The 20350-nt window shown below is 47.5% G+C and overlaps 3 protein-coding genes across 9 annotated transcripts in view; 2 read left to right on the top strand and 1 right to left on the bottom strand.

The window, feature by feature from the left end:
- The window catches only part of pam (peptidylglycine alpha-amidating monooxygenase), a 45414-nt gene that overhangs the window by 23755 nt on the left and 1309 nt on the right, over nucleotides 1-20350 (bottom strand). For 2 of the 6 annotated variants that reach the window (XM_086187353.1, XM_086187358.1), the window contains exons 1-7: nucleotides 10610-10690; nucleotides 8002-8267; nucleotides 7724-7844; nucleotides 5485-5542; nucleotides 4847-4934; nucleotides 3433-3524; nucleotides 1718-1801 (exon numbers count right to left, since the gene is read on the bottom strand). In XM_086187353.1, the coding sequence (XP_086043479.1) occupies nucleotides 1718-1801; nucleotides 3433-3524; nucleotides 4847-4934; nucleotides 5485-5542; nucleotides 7724-7844; nucleotides 8002-8099 (541 nt within the window). In that variant the 5' untranslated portion in view covers nucleotides 8100-8267; nucleotides 10610-10690. Of the gene's footprint in view, nucleotides 1-1717; nucleotides 1802-3432; nucleotides 3525-4846; nucleotides 4935-5484; nucleotides 5543-7723; nucleotides 7845-8001; nucleotides 8268-9029; nucleotides 9095-10609; nucleotides 10691-10888; nucleotides 10991-11192; nucleotides 11332-20350 lie in introns of those variants that run through there. The other 4 variants (XM_086187355.1, XM_086187354.1, XM_086187356.1 and 1 more) reach the window with 4 other exon arrangements.
- pomk (protein O-mannose kinase) lies at nucleotides 11070-15742 on the top strand. 2 transcript variants are annotated; one of them, XM_086187360.1, is made up of 3 exons: nucleotides 11070-11261; nucleotides 11805-12090; nucleotides 14388-15741. In XM_086187360.1, exons 2-3 carry the CDS (start codon nucleotides 11824-11826, stop codon nucleotides 15156-15158), a joined length of 1038 nt encoding a protein of 345 aa, XP_086043486.1. In that variant the 5' UTR covers nucleotides 11070-11261; nucleotides 11805-11823; the 3' UTR covers nucleotides 15159-15741. The 2 variants fall into 2 exon arrangements, with proteins under 2 accessions (XP_086043486.1, XP_086043485.1); XM_086187359.1 differs by lacking the exon at nucleotides 11070-11261 and having other exon boundaries at nucleotides 11289-12090; nucleotides 14388-15742.
- On the top strand, nucleotides 16581-20300 carry naif1 (nuclear apoptosis inducing factor 1). The gene is made up of 3 exons (XM_086187365.1): nucleotides 16581-17140; nucleotides 18396-18446; nucleotides 19280-20300. Exons 1-3 carry the CDS (start codon nucleotides 16696-16698, stop codon nucleotides 19831-19833), a joined length of 1050 nt encoding a protein of 349 aa, XP_086043491.1. The 5' UTR covers nucleotides 16581-16695; the 3' UTR covers nucleotides 19834-20300.

Raw genomic sequence — 20350 nt, 5'->3', positions numbered from 1 at the left:
GCTAGACCTCCCAGCGTTGATCAACCTACCATGAAACAACATGCAATAACACCACACAACCTTGCCAAAATCTCTCTCCTTTGCATATGATGGCATGTTGCCAGCAGGATGAAAGACCTCGTGCTCAAAGTCTGGAGAGGAATCGTCTGGAGGTCCGCTACTCAAGCAGCTTTCATACTGGTGCTGAGCCAGTATCAGCCCAGTGGCCTGCTCCACCAGTAAAGGCTGACCTCTGGTGGTCGATGCTGTGCACTGCAAGACATCGCTTCACGACAGCATCTCTCTATCAGCTTCACATGAAGTGGAGTCTGTACTTGACCCTTATAGCCCTATCGGCCCGCCGCCGGGCCGAAAAACGCTGGACGTAATTGGACGCTGTAAAAATGTACCGAAATTTGACGGCAATGTTTACTTTCAATTCTCAAAGTTTGGACTCTAATGCTCACAAAACAGGGTCGGGTGTCTGTTTTAGTGCAAACGTTACCTTTTTCTGGTGATTTTAATCGGTTTTGGTACAACATCGGGACATTTAAATTTTGCGACAACAGCGGAATCACAGTTGAATAGTGTCGCGTAGACTTCTTTACGGCAGTGTTTGTAGTCTTTGGAAAGGGGGGAAGCTACTGAATCGATCGACACCATCCATTCCAAGAACTACAAATCCCAGCTACGTAAAACTTCGAGCATAAAACCTGCACAAACTATGCGCTCTCGCTGTCTTTTACACGCAGCGCCCCACAGACGAAGGCAGACCGCTGAACAAAAGCCAAAATCTTCAATAGTAGACAACTAAAATTAAGATTTATTGTAATTTGGAGCCAGTTTTCATCAGAGGTAGAAAATAATCCCTTTGGCACAATTTGGCAGTTCTCACCTGGGTGTATCCTTAAAAATCCTTGATGTGGGCTTCACTGTTTGCCCACATTCTATCAACTTTGGTAAATTTGTGGTCAAGGAGTGGATGAAGCTAATCAGTGGTGTGTGGGTGCATGAAATCATTGCTAGCACAGTGTTTTCCTCTGTCAAAAAAATAAAATATTTTGGCGAGACACTCAGGCTTAATGACAGATACAACACTTCTGACACTTGGAACACATTCCCTGAAGTCCCTAGATGTCCAAGGACACCAAGAACATGCATGTAACCTTTAGTAAAGTGTAATAACTGCACATTTACTATGGGGATGTCTTTTTAGGTGTTTTTTTCCCTGAAAATATGCTGTGAGTGGAAGAGGTTAAATAGTGAAATTGGCGCTAGATGACAACACCAAGTCATACGTGTTTATCTGTAATCCACAATAAACGTGTGTTCAAAATCTTCTGGTTGAAACGAGTTCAAAAGCATATATATAATAGTATTTATAATACATATTAGTCTGATCCACTCGATTGGCCCCAGAGTCCGTTAACGACACTAAACTACACCTGACGAAGCTTTTTTTGTTGTTTTGTTTGTTAAAATCAAAATGAACTAAAGAGGAACTCGTTCAGCTTTCCTGTGTACGATGACTGTACCTTTTTACTGAAGTCATCTCAGGCTTCCTGCCATGACAGTGCTCTGCATGGAGCTTTTACGTTTGAGTGAATATTTTAGAGATGTGTCGTGTGTGTGATAAAACAGAGGCATCAATCCACTCCAATTCTGGCCAGCAGACAAACGTGACTGTCGCACCGATGTCCCTGAAGCAGATGACAGCCGTGGTGTCTGAAGGACCTACCTTTGAAAGCACTGATGTCTCCATAATGGACCTGGAGCACAAAGTAGGACGTTCCCGAGTTCCGTCCAACTTTAAACCCAACATCTGATGGGACAACAGAGGGAGACTGAGGTTAGACGGAGACATGAAGCCACATGGAGCGCTGCACAACTTTGGGATGGCAAAGGGGCAGAAGCATGTTGGTGAGATGGAGGCGCAGCAGAGATGAATAGATGATCAAAACTTTACAAGCACACTAATTCATTCAAGTCTCCCCAGGATGCCTGCTTCCAAGTAAAGCCCAACGACAGCCCAACACAGGCGGCACGGCTCTGCCATTAAAAGTTCTGTCCCAACATCAGAGAGAAGTCATGCGAGAACCCATCCTGCAGGACATACAGAGGCGAGAGAACCTGCTCTTGGTGAGAAAAACATCTTGTGTACGGAGGAGAACCGGTGCAACGTTACCTTTGTTCTCATTTAGTGGTGCGTGATGAGAAATATTACATGAGGCTAAGGAGTGGAGTGACTGCAGCCGGGCTGTGTGAGGTTTGGAGCAGGAAGCGTGATGGTTCCGTCTGTGACCGAGTGATAGCTCTACGCTTGAGTAGGTAATCTCACGCCTGGAGACGTGAGCGATGCATCTCAGGAGCGGCGTGGCATGGTTTCAGAGCAACCAGTGTAGCTGTCCAGCTGATTACAACAGTTATTGTTGCTATGTTACTGACATGATCTGCTAGCTCTCGCCCTTCCCTGCTCTGTGGACTCAGGTCTGATCAGCAAACTGATACGACTACAGCTTCTGTTTCCTGCCTGCTGTTGAGTATAATACTGTGTTCCATTTGCTAATAAACTCAACTTTACCCTCATGGTGTCCAAATTTAAGTCTTTTTCAATTTTTTGTTTTGTTTTGTTTTCAACAATGAGGAATAGTTCCATGTAAATGAGGTGTGTCGAGCCTTGGAGGACAACTTGTGCACGTTGATGTGAGGACACCACAAAGGTTCATATGTATGACGAATCATCACACCGCAGCTCTGTATTTGTGGCAGTAACTTCATTCTAGATAAAGGCTGCTAAGTGAGCATCAGCTGTGACAGTAAAGCGGTCATTGTGGGCCCAGCCGCCTGCACAGCTACACAGACACACAACTCCAACCCTGAACCCTGATCTTTATCTAACCTCCTGAAATCAGGAAGTGGCTCTGAACCCCATCCACAGTCTGTGAGAGCTCATCAGCAACAAGGTTATTGTTGTGTTATAACGCCGCTGCGCCTCTCCTCCTTGAGCGTTTGCACCCGCAGCACCATTACGTGAGTCAGTGATACGAAGGACACGCGCCAACTCCAGAGTCTCAAGTTATTTTAGCATTTATTTTGCTTGTCAGTGCAAACTGCAATCTCACGGACAGAGGTGTCTATCATTGGATCCTTCTATACTTCTGCCTACTCTCCAAATACCACATTATTACAGTTAGACTAGAAGTTTACCTGCACTCTTGGTTCGATGTGAACTGCATTCAAGTGTCTCACTGTACAATGACAACAGAATTGAATATAATCCAGTCCAACCTAATATCTTTCACGTTAAAGTGACATAATCCAGGCTACATTTAATCATCAGTGAAACTGTGCTATTAGCTACAGTAAACTGAGTCCTGTGTTCTCCCACTAGGAGACCTTCCACCTGAAGTAGTGGATGACGACGGCATGACAACATCCGTGTGATGGACGTACCTCTGGGTAATTTCGTGGGTGGTGCATTCCTGGCCCAGGCGTACATGATGGAGGCCTCACCCTTGCAGGTGCCTTGGACACTGCCACAGTCCCTGGAGTGAGGCAGAGGAGTGATCAGAATATTTCAATGATGCAACTGAAAGTGTCCCGCTGCTGCAGCTGCATTCTCCTCCAATCACAGACAAATGAAAAGGGATAAGATGGTTGTCAAGTTCTCATTTCACCTCTGGCTCTGGACAATGTCGACCACCCACTTTGGTTTATTGGACAATTCGTTAGTTGCCTCCAAAAAATTATGAATCCTCTATTTTGAACTCGTCCAGGCTTTCTAGACTGGTGAAGCAGATTAATGCCCCAACACTACAGAACCCGATACCAGCAGAGAACCATGTATTTAATGTTCTTCTCTTTTTGCCGAATAGCAGTTTTTTGTATGAAAGGGCCCACATGAATAAATCTTTTATTATTCTCATCATTATTATAATACTCACACCAAACAGTTTCAATTTGCATGATGCCTACAAAGAAATGCAAATCCTCATGCGGCCATCGGCCTGCAGTTGTGAATCACCCGACACAGCAGGAAAGAACTCTGGAGTAGACTGCAACCTCGCCTTTATCCGTTAGCATGCTAATACTAGCCTGTTCAGCTTTTGTGATTTATGCTTCTTCCAGTCTACAGGCTTGTATGTGGGTCGACCTGAACCCGGAGACCTGAGCCCTGAGCCTGGATCTGCACAGGTTTGGATCATCATGAGCACCAGCTGTGTTTAATATTATGTGTATTACCCAAATGTATTCGTGGAAACCAAGGTCAGAGGTCAGGTTTGATCTAATTAGCAATGTTCACAATCGTGTCCTTGGCAATGGACAAGCAGTCATTCATTGAAAAGAATAAAGAGTTTATTCTAATTGTTCTGGATGTATCAGCAAACCTATAAAGCTGACGGTAACCAAGTGACATTTATTTTACATTACAGTGACAGCAGGTGGACTTTGGAGTTCAAACAGCGAGTGGATTATTAATTTTGGTTCAGCAAGAGGGGGACCAGACGACCAGGATCTGTTTCACTGGCTTCCATATGTCAGACACAGAGGAGCGAGCCGCTAACGTGAGGCTGAATGCAGCTCGGACCACTGCTGCACGAACAGTAACAGCACAGCAATCAGCTGTAAAAGTGTGTCGGTCCAGTTTAGGTCCAACATTCACAGTTCTACTTGAGTTTGGGTCTGGATAGTACAGTTCAGGTCTTTTAGGATTCCGGCATGATATTCTCTACAGTGTAGGCCCACACAGGAGACCAGCCCACTGCACACACACTCAAACAACACACACACCTTCCATTAATGGGTAAATACACCAGAATTCCTATTTCCTCTTACATTATACATGGAAATGAGCGTGTGAGGTTACCAGTAGCTGCGGGTGGACATGGGGGTCCTGCAGCCGAACAGCAGCATGTGGTGGACTGTGTCCATGCTAGCCTGAGGTATGAAGTCCACTGAGGAGGAAACACATTGGAATAATGAATAAAATGTCAGGAACATAGAGAGTATGAAAGAGTAGGAGAGTGAGTGTACTACAGGGTACGAGAGTGTACCAGAGTATACTAGGGGGTACTCGAGTGTACAAGAGGGTAGAACTCTTTGACCACTTCTTTTTCAGGTTGATCTGTCTGAGATATTCCCAACTCACAACCTGGGTACACCACAATACGCACGCACACATAGAAGAGAACGTAAAACCCACAGATCTTTTCAATGTTTGTTGATCTGGCGTGTTAATTCATTCATACTCCTCATCTTGAGGTTGTACATACAGGTAGGTTAACATTTCATGCATGAAGATCTTGAGTTGACACGAAAGATAAAGTGAGTCAACCCTCCTGCCTCAAGTCTGTTTGCTATATCACCTCTGGCCTCCCTCTGTCTAAAATGGTTCTCTAAAATGTGAGATTTAGTCATCTCAGAGAATAGCGACATCGTCTCGCTGACACATGAATTCTCACACACACACACACACACACACACACACACACACCATGTACTCACCGATAAAAGCATCCTGACTCGTTGGCACAGGAAAGGCCATGCACAGGTACGTGTCTGACTGAAAGTTCAGAACATAAACACATTGGTCACTGAGCAACATCTGATGCAATAAGTTCAACACCATTGAAGATCATCGGCTGACGAGTAATTTTACTGTTTTAATGTACCTGTACTACGACTGATAAACAACTGAAGTACTGCAAGTGTCTCAATACAGGGACTGAGGCAGCAGAGCCCACATGGTGCATTATGGGACACAGGCAACGATGCTGTTGATCAGCCGAGATGTAACCAGGCGATGTTAATCAGTCATGAATGAAGACGCACGCCACCCAACTACACGGAGCATTGCCGACATGTCGCTGCCAGTCGGCGCGATCAGTGATCGGATACGTTTGTGCACCACGTCACACTGGTTCCTGCTGAACGACGAGATAATCTTCCACTTCATTGCTGATCTGGCTCTGCTCGTGGGGGGTTTCACTGTGTCAATCATGAATCAGGTTTGCAAGTCACTTTTTCCAGAAGAATATAAAATCAGGGGATTTCATTTGCACTGCTGCTTTTAGAGAATGATGTGGTCCTCAGTTCTCATGATCAGATGGAAAATATTGTCCTTGTGTGTGAATGGTAATGAACTATGATGTTATACCATTGTTCGTGACATCTACATACACCCGAAGCAGTCGTGTCAGTCCCCGAGTCACACCCCCCCACCACAGACGATTTGAATGATTTCGTTCCGAGTCAATCGGAAAATCTTGAGACTAAATGAGCAACAGCCTTGCATCATTGTCTCACGACAGCAGCAATAAAACACCAGTTTACTCATGGTGCCCGTCAGTTAGCTAACACCAGCAAAGCTAACTAGTGACCTATTTATTATCCCTGCTGTAAAAAGGAAGAGGATGTTGCATTTATGTTTGCAGTGATTCAGACATAAAACCAGGAGCACCAGAAATACACAAAGAACCACTTTGCATGTTCAGTACAATACAATACAAACATGTACAATAACATATGTACAACATCTCTTCCACATGGACAGTGCCATGAACCTGGGAAAAACCACATCGGTGGACTTTGTGGAGAAGCTTTGAACAACCCTCATGCAGACTGGTCTTAACTGCAGTACATAACTCAACCTGAGACCCTTTCCTGTGCCTTCGACCGTCCCAAACTCTCAAACTATGAAGAGTCCAGGTGAGTTCTCACAGGCAGAGACATAGAAATACCCTGACAAGCTTCAAAGTCATCAGCCAACATGACCAGCTGTTTGTCTGCAACACTGTTCAACTACCACCGTCATTAAAACCAGTTTTAGGTGTGTCCACATCTGCCGATGTAAAGGAGATGTGAAAACCTTCAGCTATGCTTCTGTTTTTGTGGGGATCCAGTTCAGCAGTATCATCTGGGTATAAAAAAACAACAACAACAATCTATATAAAGGAGGAAGACAAGTGGCCCAAGAATACTTCCCTGTGGGACTCCACCATCTAAAGACATGGGGTGAGACATGTCCCGCCACCACCTGATACTTAACTTCCTTCACCCAACTGATCATCATCATCGTTACAAGCAACACGTGTTAGCGTGTTTAAGCGTGTAAAAGGCACATTGTTGATGGGGTCAGTTCATACAATTACATGATCTTCGTGTACAAAAGGCAGAAAGAGGAAGTTGAAAAAAACGTTCAACATCACTGGGAAAAAAAACTTGACCTCAGTCACACACCTTCTTCCAATTTTATTAGAGTACAAATATTGTACTGGGGTCTCTGCTGCAAGAGTAGCTCATCGACACATTCTGTGACAAACCCAGACTGGAACAGATGGCTGTGTGTGTGTGTGTGTGTGTGTGTGTGAGAGTTTAGGACCTTTATGATGTTTGACAAAAATGCATCTTAAAATCATATAAAATACACTTCACCAACTAGGTGAAGACTAGCAAGACTCATTCTATACTGTTAAGATTTCATTTGGATGGGGGGGTGGTTACTAAATCTGACATCTGTGTGTGTGTGTGTGTGCATCCCTCTGTGTGTGTGTGTGTCCTTGTGTCTATATGTGTGTGTGTCAAGGAGACTCTCTCGATGGGACCAGTACACTGTTCTGTGTTCCTGTCAGGCGATGCAACGCCGCTTCATTCCCCTCGCAGCAGTGCAGAGCTGCTCGGGGTCGATCTTTGAAAGCGTTCTGGTGGAGCAGCACAAATGCTCCTCTGTAAACAAGAGACTCACCGCAGCCGGGACAACGCCAGGCATCCGGAGTTCCACAGAGAAGTTGGGCGAGTTTGAGTCCTGTGGTGGATTTGTCCTTGACACACAGTCACTGGGACCTGAGCCAACGTTTTCCTGAGACCTTTGAGACACACAAGAACAATGAGCTTCATTTCCTGTTGTCCAGCAGGAGGCTCCGCTCTACCTGGGGAGGCTGATGTGTTTCCATACTGCGTCAATACACTCTTACTTCTATTCAGATGGCTGCACTATTCCAGGGAAACACCGCTTCTTCTTACCTTTTTGACCTGTGCCATGAGTTTAGTGTTTCCAGGCTGTGGCTGTGACAAATGAGGGTGAGCACCACTACACAGCAGCCGACAGGAAGTCCCATCATGGCACTGAAGCTGTGAGCACTGATCTGCAGGAACGGAGAGTGGGCGCGTCCCACCTGTGTCCTGCTCAGTTTGGTTGAGGAGAGGGAGGTGACTGTAGGACCCCTGCTGGACCTCACGCCATCAGCATGTTGCTTCCTTCCAGCAAGTCAGACAAGGCTACAGTGCATCTGAGCAAATAAACAGATAAGCAGCATCATTGCTTTTGAGCTGAATGTTGGAGGAAAGAAGAAATGCTGTCAACACCTTCGGAATGGCTCATATAAATGTAAATCAAATGGAAATATATTTCTTGATATTAATAAATATCCTGTTTAGTGCTTCGTCAATGCTGGGTTTAACCCTTTGATGCATCATGTGACACAAGTGTGATGATTGTAGTTCTCCCTGCAGTAATACCTCAGATATTTGCAAACGTACTCAGTTGTGTTTTCTGTCAGAACAATTTAAAACTTGCATTCCAGAAAAGGAAGCTAGAACCAAGTTAATAGAACATAACTGAGTTACATGGATGTTAGTCAGATGTCTGCTAAACAGTCGGGGAAAACTGACGTATTCATGCTTCTTCTACTACGTAAAGGAGTTTTTATTTGATGGTAACTTAACTAACAAGACACATGCGAATTAGAGGCAGGAGGAAGACAAAAACAGGGTGCATAAAACATTTACGACAACAAGAGAAGTACATCCCACAACAGAGCAGCAACTAAGTATTTGATCAGAGTACAAGTACAACACAAACCAGGGAGGCACAAAGAAAACAGGGAACAGGGTCAAAGACAGAGGCAAAACCCTGAAGTCCAGAGTAAACCTCAACAACCCACGTGGACCTGTGACACACAACCTGGTGGCTGCCCGGCCACCGCACGGCACAGTTACAGCTCAACTACGCAGGAAAACTGTTTTAACTACCACCTTAACATCACACTCACTCGTCTCACGAACTCAATGAACATTCCAGATCACCAACAGCCACGAATATCCGTCATCTGGCTAATCTGACTGCTCTAACCTCTGACCTAATAGCAGCCTAAAAATGTTTGGACCGCACGAACAACCACACTTGTATCAATGATCAAAAGCAGGACTTTTTTTTTAAAAAATGGACAAAAATGATTAAAACTGTGTCCATCAAACATCCATCCACTTTCTATACCGCTTATCCGTTAAGGGGGGGTGGAGCCTATCCCAGCTGACATTGAGTGAGAGGCGGGGTTCACCCTGGACGGGTCACCGGTTCATCAAATGTCTTCTACCTGATTTTACACTGCAGTTCAACTTGTGAGTAGACGGAGTGCTTGGTCGAGCTCTTGGTGGCGTCTCAGTCACAGCTTCTTTGTTATCACACTACATTTAGTCATCAGACATGTGACCTGTTTGTTTGCTTTTTGTGGAAAATGCCCTGAATCAGTGTTGAGATCTCTCTGACTTCAGCACACCTGCAAAGGAGCTCTATCCATGTATTACACAAGAAAAGTGTTTGAAAAAGTAGTGGCCCAATGGCTGTAATGTAAATGTAGTATGATCAGAAAAATGTCCCTTTAAGACATTTTGACTTCTCATTAAAAAGTCTTCAGATTTGTGGTTGGACGAGCTCAGAGGACAACAGCAGCAGCTCCCCGCCCCTCACTTCAGCCTGTCAGACCTCAGGTTTCTCATGGACTCAGAAATGTTCCTGCACTCATGCAACCAAACACTGATGTGAGTCCTTCTGAGAGCAGCAGCAGGTCCACGTTACCTCCCAACTGATACCAGCCAGCTCCACCACGACTGGCTGGTTTACCTCCAGATGAAGGTATGAACGGCAGTGACTCACTGGGTGACTCATCAATGATCATGGGGGGGGGGGGGGGGGGGGGCTGCTTACATCACAGCAGAGAGGAGGAGAGAAGGGAAACTATGGAAACAGGTCTGAGTGCACGTAGGCTCCTGCTCAGAAACATGAAGCCTTCTAGACCCTCATCTCGAAGCATCCATCAATGTAGCACGAACGCTCGCGGACACACACACACGCGCACACACACACACACACACACACACACACACACCGCGCGCGGTCAAGTAAAATATTAGCGAAAATGGAGCAAACCTGAAGCTTAGCTAGCTTCACAAATAAACATCTGCAGACACACGCTCGAACGGAAGCAGTTTAGCTGGGTTGTTGCAAGGATCCTCGACGTGTTTTGCCCGGAGATTTCACGCCTCAGGCAAACAGGAAGCGGCCGCAGCACACAGACATATTCCCGGAGCTCGGATGCTTGGAAGGTTAGCGGCGGAAAGCGCGGTGCTGGCGGTGCAGCCGCACCAGCTGAGTCCTCACTTCCATCACATCGCCACTCACGTCGACCCAGCAGGGGATGACGTGAGCTAGCTTAGCATCCGACAGCTTCAACAATGCCGCATCCATCAAAATTCACATCAAGATGTTTCGTATCAGTACGTAACTTTGAGGCTCAACCCGACGAGACCCGCCACAGCTGGACTACAGGTGTGTCTGAGCGACATGTCCTACCTGTTAGCAGCGGATGAACGTCTTTACCCGTCTGAGCTGAGGCGACTCCGTCTGTTCAGTTTCACTCTCGATAATAACAACCTCCCCGCCTCTTCACAATAAAAGCATCCTTATAAGGCGCACGGTACTCAACAGCCAGGGCGACACTGCCACCGCCAGTGTGTACTAGTACACAGTAGGTGTCTACAATACTACCCCCCCCCCCCCCCGTCATGACCATGTTCACGGTAGATCTGTTGATCTTTAGGGATCATCTCTGTGTGCTGGGGCTCGACTTACACCAATCAAGCTGTGTCCTCACAGCACGTTTGTTGGATCAGGTGTTGCGTTTGCTTGGTTGGAAGGACGCGGCCCTTTACTGGATCAGTTTGACACCCCTGGTCTACGCAGTCACGGAAATGTACCACAAACACGATGTTTTTATTATGATATCCTGGCCGGAAGTGGTACTACATTTCCGGCTACTGGTTATTAGCGTCATTGCGGCTAACTGACAGTGATCATGCTGTCTTACAGGTTTTCTTCCTTTTAATCAGAACCAGATCACATGAGCTGAAGCTGGTTTGTTCACTTACTAAATTACCTTTGGCGACGGCGTGTATGACTTCCGGTCCCTCGGTGAACGCTGGCGTGACGCTTGCTGGACCCTGAAGTAAGTCACATTCCTCCGTGTGTTTAATGTTCTCACGTTATCTGTGAGTCAGATGATCGAAGCGGAGGAGAGACAGGTGATGATGGGGTGAGGAGGGTGAGGCTTGCACCTCTGATTGACAACATCCATCCATCCATCCATCATCTTCCGCTTGTTCCTATTAAGGGTCGCGGGGGGGCTGGAGTCTATCCCAGCAGCTACGGGCGAGAGGCGGGGTTCACCCTGGACAGGTCACCAGTCCATGGCAGGGCCAACACATAGAGACAGACAACCATTCACACTCACATTCACACCTACAGTCAATTTAGAGTATCAATCAGCCTCGTCCCCTCTTGATGTCTTTGGACTGTGGGAGGAAGCTGGAGTACCAGAGAGAACCCACGCAGGAACAGGGAGAACATGCAGAACATTTCAGTCAGCTCTGCCAAGCCCATCCCCCCCTGCTCCGACACACCTGCCTGCTCCTCTGCACCTGGCACATGTTGGAAGGTCGACTGATCCAAGATTAGGAGCGGTTACTGGTGTCCTGTTTGACCCCCCCAGGCTGGTGGCGGGGGGCATCATGGGTCGCAGCAGCGTGTCCCGCAGCGCTCCGGTGGTGCTGCTGTGCCTGGCCGCTCTACTCCTTGGTAACATCTTGCTCTACCTGTACCTGGACTCTCTGTACCAACGCCAGGCCCACGAGCAGCGGGTCTCCCATCATGCAGGCTGCCCCCCACGACACTTTAAGATGACCACCATGAGGAACTGCACCCCCTGGCTCCAGTGCTCCCAGATAGAAGAGGAGGTCCGCCAGCTGAAGCTCATCGGCCAGGGAGCCGTCAAGAAGGTAGATGCTCACCTGCACGTGATCACATGTACACGCCCCGCTGCTGGTGTGTGTTTTATTTGGTCTTATATTTGAGGAATGTTCATGTTTGTGTGTGGTGAAAATCGTTCTCGCTGGGTTTCAGAACTGATGTTGCTGCCTCCAGCACAGATGCGGTCAAGCAAACATCTTTTAATTCCTCCCCTTCCAGGTGGAGTACCGATTCGAGCAGCCATTGAGTTTGACCCTCAGGCTTGATTCTGGTGTAAAATGGGGACTTTCCAGGTACATGAGTTGTCCACACCTAAGTGCAAATGCAAAGGTTTTATACTTGCAAAATTCAAGAAAGCGATCAAAGGCCTGCCACCTCAAAGGTTGAGTTCTCTCACGACTCACGTCTGAGTTTGAATGTCTGCGGCGGTTTAGCTGTATTTGTGTTCATGAAGCTTGTTTCAGCCTCGTCACCATTTTAAGAAGAAGAAGAAAAGAAGTTTATGTCAACAGATGTTAACCTGTACATGTGACGCTAACCGCTAACCATCCCCAGGAGCCTCAGGGTGACATGGCCCCCTGAACACTCCCCAACAACAACCAGCTCCACATGATGCAGGAATGACAGCGTCGTGCTGTAGGTTTGTTGGCGGCCAGATGAGGCTCAGTAGAAATAGAAGGAACCGGCCACCACTGGATTTGATCCTCTCTTCTTCGTCACAGGTGGATGTGCTGATTTAAACCCACTTGTGTGTCCTGAAGTGAGATTTAGGCACTGCACAGTAGGGCTGAGCAATTTTATCAATTGTGCTATCTATATCGATATTTTGTTTCCCCAGAGAGTATCGATTTTTCAGCCGCGAGTACCGATACATGAAGCCCCATTCAAATCGCCCGTGTCTCGCACTTTGCAGGAAGAGCAATTAGGTCTGCCAGCCGCTGGTGTCGCTGTAGAGCATTTCTTGTTACCCAGGCGCCGACGCCTTTCTCAACCGGTTAGAGCTGAGAGATTCAGGAGAATGGCGGCGAGTATAAACCCAGCGTCTGCAAGCTTAAACGCAGATGTGTGGGAGCGTTTTGGGTTCAAAGACAAAAAGGAAAGAGACGATTTAGACAAAAGTAAGGCGGTTTATCACACAAACGTTAAGTACTCTTGAAATACCATTAACCTGCGACCCAACCTAAAACGTTACCGCCAGGACAAGGTCATGCTAACTGAGACCGAGCCAAAGAAGCTGCGGCGCGACCCCAAACAAACCACGCTGGACAGTGACGGCGGTTGTTGCCACAATTTCCCATCTTCTTCACCGAGGTCGCAGAACATTACGGAGTCCATTGCCTACTTTGTCAGGATTTGAGACCTTATTGGGTGGTGGAAAACACCGGCTTTAGGCGCATGGTGAACGCGATGGAGCCCCGCTATGCTATCGTCACCCACGAATTGAATTATTGGCTGCCATGGTTTATTTTCTGTTAACCTGGTGGCCAGACTGGCTGGTAGCTACCTCCAATGTTCAGTATCAAGCTAAAAAGCTGCCAAAGAAGGCCACTGGCTGCACTTTAACTCTCCATTGTTCACTTTACTTTTCAAAAGCTTGAAAGGAACAATTTTCTCTCAGTTTCAGTGAATGAAACTAATTTTCTCACCACATCTTTGATTCATTTTGTCCAGCATTTGCAAGCTGCCACTCAGAGCCATTTATTGTGTAATTGATGCTTTCAGTTCACTTACTTCAATCCAAGTCAATGGCACTCACAAGATGTCACCAAAATCACTTTGTCCCTTTAAAATCTTTCAGAAAAGCATGTAAGTGTATCCAATTGTATCCTGAGCTGAATATTGTGATGTGTGTCGTATCGTGAGACGAATATTATATATCGGATGGTATCGCGAGATTCGTGTATCACTACAGCCCTACTGCACAGTACCACCTGCTGGCCACTGATAGACTCACAGTCTGGTCGATCTTTACTGGCATAGGACACGCCCACTTTCCTTCCCAGAGTCACACTAAACTTGTTTTTTCTCGACTCACCTTGTTCCTGGACAACTTTCTGTCGGGAGGGTGGATGCAATAGATGAAGTCCCAGCGTTTCAGGCTGTTGCCCTGGAGATGGCTCAAGGTTCCAGGGATCAAATCCAACATGCTCGTGGCACATGCACCGCATCGACTACATGGCTGCTCCCCTCAGACTGGCTGACCAATCACATGATTCTACCAGTCTTTGACTTCTAACAGGTGTTCACTAGTCATGGGGGTCAATGACCCTGGTCTCTGAGAATATGATGGAGTTGTCTTCACCTCAAGCACCTGCTTTTCTTTCAGGTCTTTCTGGCCGAATGGAGGAGTCAGAAGGTGGCCCTGTCCAGACTGTCCTCCCAGGATTACCGGGACGATTTCCTCCATGGGTTGTCCATGCTGCAGGCCCTGCAAGGTCCCAGGGTGGTGCAGTTGGTGGGCTTTTGCGTCAAAGACCATGTCCTGGTCACCGAGTATCACCCGCTCGGCTCGCTGCTGAACTTAGATGCTGTTCTGGCGCAGGAGCAGCAGCGGCGGCACAACACGTGGCAGGTGCGCCTGATGCTTGCCATGGACTATGTGTCCATCCTCCATTTCCTCCACAGCAGCCCGGTGGGCCGGCGTGTAATGTGTGACTCCAACAGCCTGGAGAAGACCCTCTCCCAGTTCCTGCTGAGCAGTGACCTTCACCTGCTTGTGAATGATCTGGATGCCCTGCCAGAGGTGGACCCTTCCCGGGGCGTGTACGTGAAGTGTGGCCACCGGGAACTCACTGGAGACTTTGTGGCCCCCGAGCAGCTGTGGCCCTTCAGAGACAAAGGGCAGCCTTTTTCAGATGAGGTAATGCCTGGGTATGATGAGAGGACAGACATCTGGAAGATCCCAGATGTGACGCGCTTCCTGATGGGAAGGGTACTCGGGGGGGATCTGGTCCACTTTCACCTTTTTGATATTCACGAGGAGTGTAAGAAGGAAGACGCCAACCTTCGTCCCTCAGCCTGGGAGGTTTTGATGGCCTACCAGAGCATCTACAGCAGCATGGTGCGAGACAACGCCGCCTTCAGAGAGATGCTGTAGATCCCTGACCTGACGCCGAAGGCCTGGTGGACCCTCTCGGCACATCTAATAAATAATATATCGAGTTGGTGGAGATGTGTAAGCAACGCGCGCGTGCGTGTGTTGTGACACTCACATGATTCATGACACTCATGAATCAAAATCATTTAATCTGTTGAAACTTCACCCACAACTGGTTGATGTGATGATGTCATAGAGGGCGAGCACGGCCTTGTAGTTTCAGTCACAGAAATCAAAACCTTTGGCAGTTACCCTGACGACGGGGCAGCGCAATGATGAGGATACACTCACTGACGTAAGAGTAGGGGTGGCCAAAGTGTGGCCCCAGGGGCCCGATGTTGCCTGCCATAAGATTAATTTTGGCCCTTCAGATCTAAATAAGCAAATGAATTATTATTGAGAACAATAATATTAAACGTTGTTTTAATGAAGTAAATCACTGTTTTTGTTCATTAAATATGGAGGTTTCCTCAGTTTTGGGGGTAATTTCATCGCGACTGTCACTCGGCAGTTTGGTGCCAGCAAAGTAAGACAGCAGGAGGCAGAGACCATGAGACGCTGAACCAGACGGGGCTTGTTCCTGTAGTCCGGTCCCCCATTTAGTTTGACCTTTGGCCTTCTGAGAGGAAGCTTTAGGGCCCTGCTGTGGAGAGATGAAGGAACTAGGAGTGTCTCCAGCCTCTGCAGCTCATCTGCTGCCTGCTGCTGTTTGAGTGACTGGTTCCCAGAAATATTGGTACAGTTTTTCAGATGTGACTCCGAAAATGTTCCAAGGCCACTGAGAAACACTTGAGCTCTGGACAGTGTTGACAGTCCTGAACATTTATGACATTCATCGCTGCTTACACGGGATGTCCTACGGGTGGGAGGCGGGACTTTTTCAAGATGACATAGAGGACAGCCTGCGAATCGGTTCTGTCTGACTGGAACCAGCATGTCAGACCTTCACGAGAGCTCATATCAGCTTCACCACACCTGTTCCATAGCCTCTGCCATTACTCAGTCGTTCCGTCATAGATTAGTGGGCGCGCGCACACACACACACACAAAACTTCAAAATATAATAGAAAATGTATCACATTGCATTTTCAACCATCACATCAATCGACTCTGGTTGAGCGAGGACAAAGTTTCAAAATGCTCCATTTAGTCAAGAACAACGACGGACGAACCACTGAACGCAGCCGGGCTGAGCCCTCATGACCCCGCGCGTGGTGGTGGAGAGGAGATCCTGCCGGCAGGAGCGTCTCCTCCATCTACGGAGACCAACTAGGCTCAGCACCACGTAGTTTGTCTGGCTTGTTGGCTGATTGATATTTGGTGCAGCCAATGGCAGCAGAGCATACAGCGAGATCCCGAGACATCAGACCAATGACGTGGCGGGGGGCGGGTCTCCGTTCCCAGCTAACGTAAGCGTTGTTAGTAGGAAGAAGAAGCCGCCCGATTCTGGAAGCCATTACGTTGCGTACATCAATTGAGTACTATTTTTGCGTACAATACGCACAGTTACTAGTCTAGAAGAGGGATTTCTGCACGGATGGTTTCGTTGGCGAAAAAAAGAAAAATGAATTTCTCCGAGAGGGAGGTGGAGATTATAGTAGAGGAAATAGAGAAACAAAAGCACACACTGGTTAACCACTTCAATGCTGGAGTCACCCACATGGCCAAGAACAACGCGTGGGTGGAGATCCTCAAAAAGGTGAATGCAGTCACCACCTGCCCCAGAGAGTTGGCCGAAGTCAAAAAGAAGTGGTCCGACATGAAGACGGAGGTCCGGCGGAAGGTGGCGCAAGCGCGGGCCGCTATAGAGGGGACGTCCGCTGACTGCACTCCAGTTCCCGTCATCCTCACTGCCATGCAGCAGAGGATCTGTAACCTCCTGGGGGAGGCCACCATCATCAGCCTGCCCGCGGGGGACTCGGATGCTGAGATCACGCTGCCGGTGACCGTCAACACCGCCGCCGCGGTCGCGCTCAGCGAGAGTAAGCGGAACGAACTTTACACGATGCTACAGTGTGTGTGTGTGTGTGTGTTGCCCTCTGCTGGCGCCACATCCACAGCTCGTTCCCTCGAGGAACGACAGATGATTGACAGCCTTCTCATTCGTCTTCGCGTGATGCGGACAGTCTTCGTGGCAGTTAGTTAGCGAGCTAGCTAGTGATGCTACGATGGTGAATCTAAACATTTATCCTCTCCGCGCTACTTTATGTCTAAACCTGTCATTACTTTTATCTTGAAACAACTTATGAGTAAATGTACCTAAAAGGACACCTGTTCCATTTACTCATCGACTTTAACGGTCTTAGTTGACGTTAATTAGGTCAGGTTTATTCTTTTAACTGGTAAAGCTTCAGCTTCTCAAACTGTAGTCTGGGGTCCCCATGGACCCAAAGAGGGCCCTGAGCAAAATGAGGAAAACGTTATCTTTTCTCCTATTGGAATGAAAAACGAATAAAGCACGAAGTTCCCGACAAGGCCTTATCATTGTTTGCTGTTTACCAAAAAAAAAAAAATCAATCTCATCCCAGTTTCTTGATGTTCTTGTACTTTTCCCACTAGTTGTGTCCCATTCTCAGGTTGTTGATCACAAATTAACTCCTGGCCTTTTGACACGGATTTGAAACAAATCAAGTCTATTTCTGGTGGAAGTGGGTGACAGAATATCAGCAAGCAACTGTTCTTTTATTTGTTTTGCATAAAATGCGTGACATGGTTGAGAGGGCTGTCAGTCAGCTGACCCACCAGCCCGTACCAGATCATTCGATATCAGGGTTTGTGCTGGCCGATGTTCTAAAACTTTTCAGATGTAATACACCAACACGTAGGACCAGTTTTTTGGTGTGTATGTGTTAGGACTGATGAGCTGCAGCATGTATTGCAGTTCACGTAGCTACCGTGACAGCAGTGATGCCACTCAGAGGCACACGTTGATGACCTCATCACACACTCAGTTGAGCCTTTTATAGCACAATGGGTACTTTTGATATTCCAAGTATTCTCTTTATGTACTTTAACCAATAGCACCTAATATGTCAATGTTGGAGTTTTTGCTCACATCTGGAAAGGTACTGGTCAGGTTCTGTTCACAGTTCTGAAGAGAAGTTTAGAATTCTTGTGCTTCAATGTTCGTTAGATCCACCAAACGTCCATCCTAGAGCCATCTAGAAAGTAGGGGCCCCTGTGGAACCAGACTCAGAAGGTCTCTTATTAATGTGTGTGTGTGTGTGTGTGTTTTAGCTCTTCCAGACGGCTCAGGAACAGTGTGTGAGGATGTGAAGCCGCTGAATGGTAAGTTGTGTGTCTCGAGTGGAGGAATGTTTGACATTTTAGGCAAATTTTGCTGTTCCTGTTTGATTGAACATGAGGGACAGCTCCTAACACACACACACACACACACACACACACACACACACACACACACACACACACAGCAGGAAGCAGCTGGTGTGACATTGTTTTCTTTGAACTCATGCACAAATGAAATTACCATCCATACACTGATTAATTCATGATTCAACATGACATCCATTAAGTGTGACTTAAAACTATGTTATCATTGGAAGAGTTCATTTTTTTAACATCCTGAGCAAATGTGCAACAATCAACCACATTTAAAAACCAGTGAATGTAAATCAAACATGTTTAGAGCCACAGCCATCCTCACTGATATGATTCAGAGAGAGAGAGTTCAGTTACCTTTGGATGAAACTGCATCTCCCTCACTGACTCACACACACACACACACAAACACACACACACACACAGTCTCTCCTTCCTCTTTGATACAAATGGTTTTAACCATGTTAGAGAACTAGAACCTTCTAATTTTTGATAAATAATTCATGAATATGTCATGAGTGTGTTTGATGTTTACATATTTATATCTGCCCCAGCATTGAGGGGTTTGACTGACGCTCTGCCCCTCCACCATGGTCGCCATGACAGACAGCGTTTCACACTCATGCCAAATCTTCAGTTCCCTGACAGTAAAAGCAAACCTTTGAGTGTGTCGGTGTGCGTGTGTGTTCGAGCCACTCGCGTTCTCTTGGTTCTGTTCTGACATGACGAGACTATGACTGTAGCATCTCCTGCTTCAGAGTAGCTCTCCTGTCCTGTTGCAGCTGAAGCAGCGTACCACACGCTGGAGGACGGGAGCGTGGTGGAGTACTGCACCACCACCGTGGGTGATTCAGCCCCCACGGTCATGACTACTGTTGAAACTCCAGTGGAGGTGCTGGCCTCGTCTTCAGCCTCCTCACCACCACCTCAGGGTCAGGCCAAACCGCAGGAGCTCAAGAACCGCATTGCCCTCAACTCAGCGCGCCTACTGCAGGAGCAGAGAGTCACCAACGTCCACATCCGGCAGATCGCCCAGCACCTGGAGGGGCAGAACGAGCTGCTGCAGATGATGCGGCGCTCACAGGAGGCCCAGGCCTTTGCCCAGGAGAGACAGGCCCAGGCCCTGGAGGGTACCCAGGCCGCCCTGCTGGCACTAGTACAGATGCTCAAGCCTGCTCTGAAAGACCTGCGCAAGTTCCTGCAGAGCAGCACCGAGGTGACCAACTCCAGCAGCACAGCCGCAGGAGTGACTGCCGACGGGGCGGGGACAGAGGAGCAGAGCCGGCCCAAAACACCACCCCCAACACCGGCCCAGCAGGCCGATGAGACACAGTAGACTGTTTGTGTGTGTGTGCTTGCGTGTGTGTTCACTGCCTCATCTGCATACTGTAGAAGAGTCTGTGCACATGGACCTCCTCCAGGACGCACGGGCTGCCTTAGGAAGAGCGTGTACAGAACTTTAGCTCTGCCTCCAGTTTTGGAACACAGTCACAGAAGTGGTGTTTATTTTTGTTTTTACCAGAATGTCAGTATTTGGACTGACTTGAGCCTGTGGGATATCTGGGGTTTCATGTTATTTTGTTGCAGGACGCTGCCACCCTTTAACCCAGCAGGAGCAGCAGTCCGCTCAACTCACTCTCTAAGAGGATAAAATGTGAAGACACATTTTCCCTGCAGGCTGTGTTACCATTAGCCAGCCAGAAGAGGGCGGTGTGGTGGGGTACAGTCAGACCAGTGCACTTAAACACCTTGTTTTTGTACATTAAATATTTAACTATTGATTGAACATGCGTGTGTACATATTTAATTAGATTGAAAAAATGCATATTTAATAAGAATATTACACAAAACTA

This window comes from Aulostomus chinensis, chromosome 19 (assembly GCF_037954235.1).
Source record: "Aulostomus chinensis isolate RoL2024-O1b breed Wild chromosome 19, RoL_Achi_v1.0, whole genome shotgun sequence".
Lineage (NCBI taxonomy): Eukaryota > Metazoa > Chordata > Actinopteri > Syngnathiformes > Aulostomidae > Aulostomus > Aulostomus chinensis.
The sequence above is the reverse complement of the archived record's forward strand: the minus strand, read 5'-3'. Positions and strand labels throughout refer to the sequence as shown.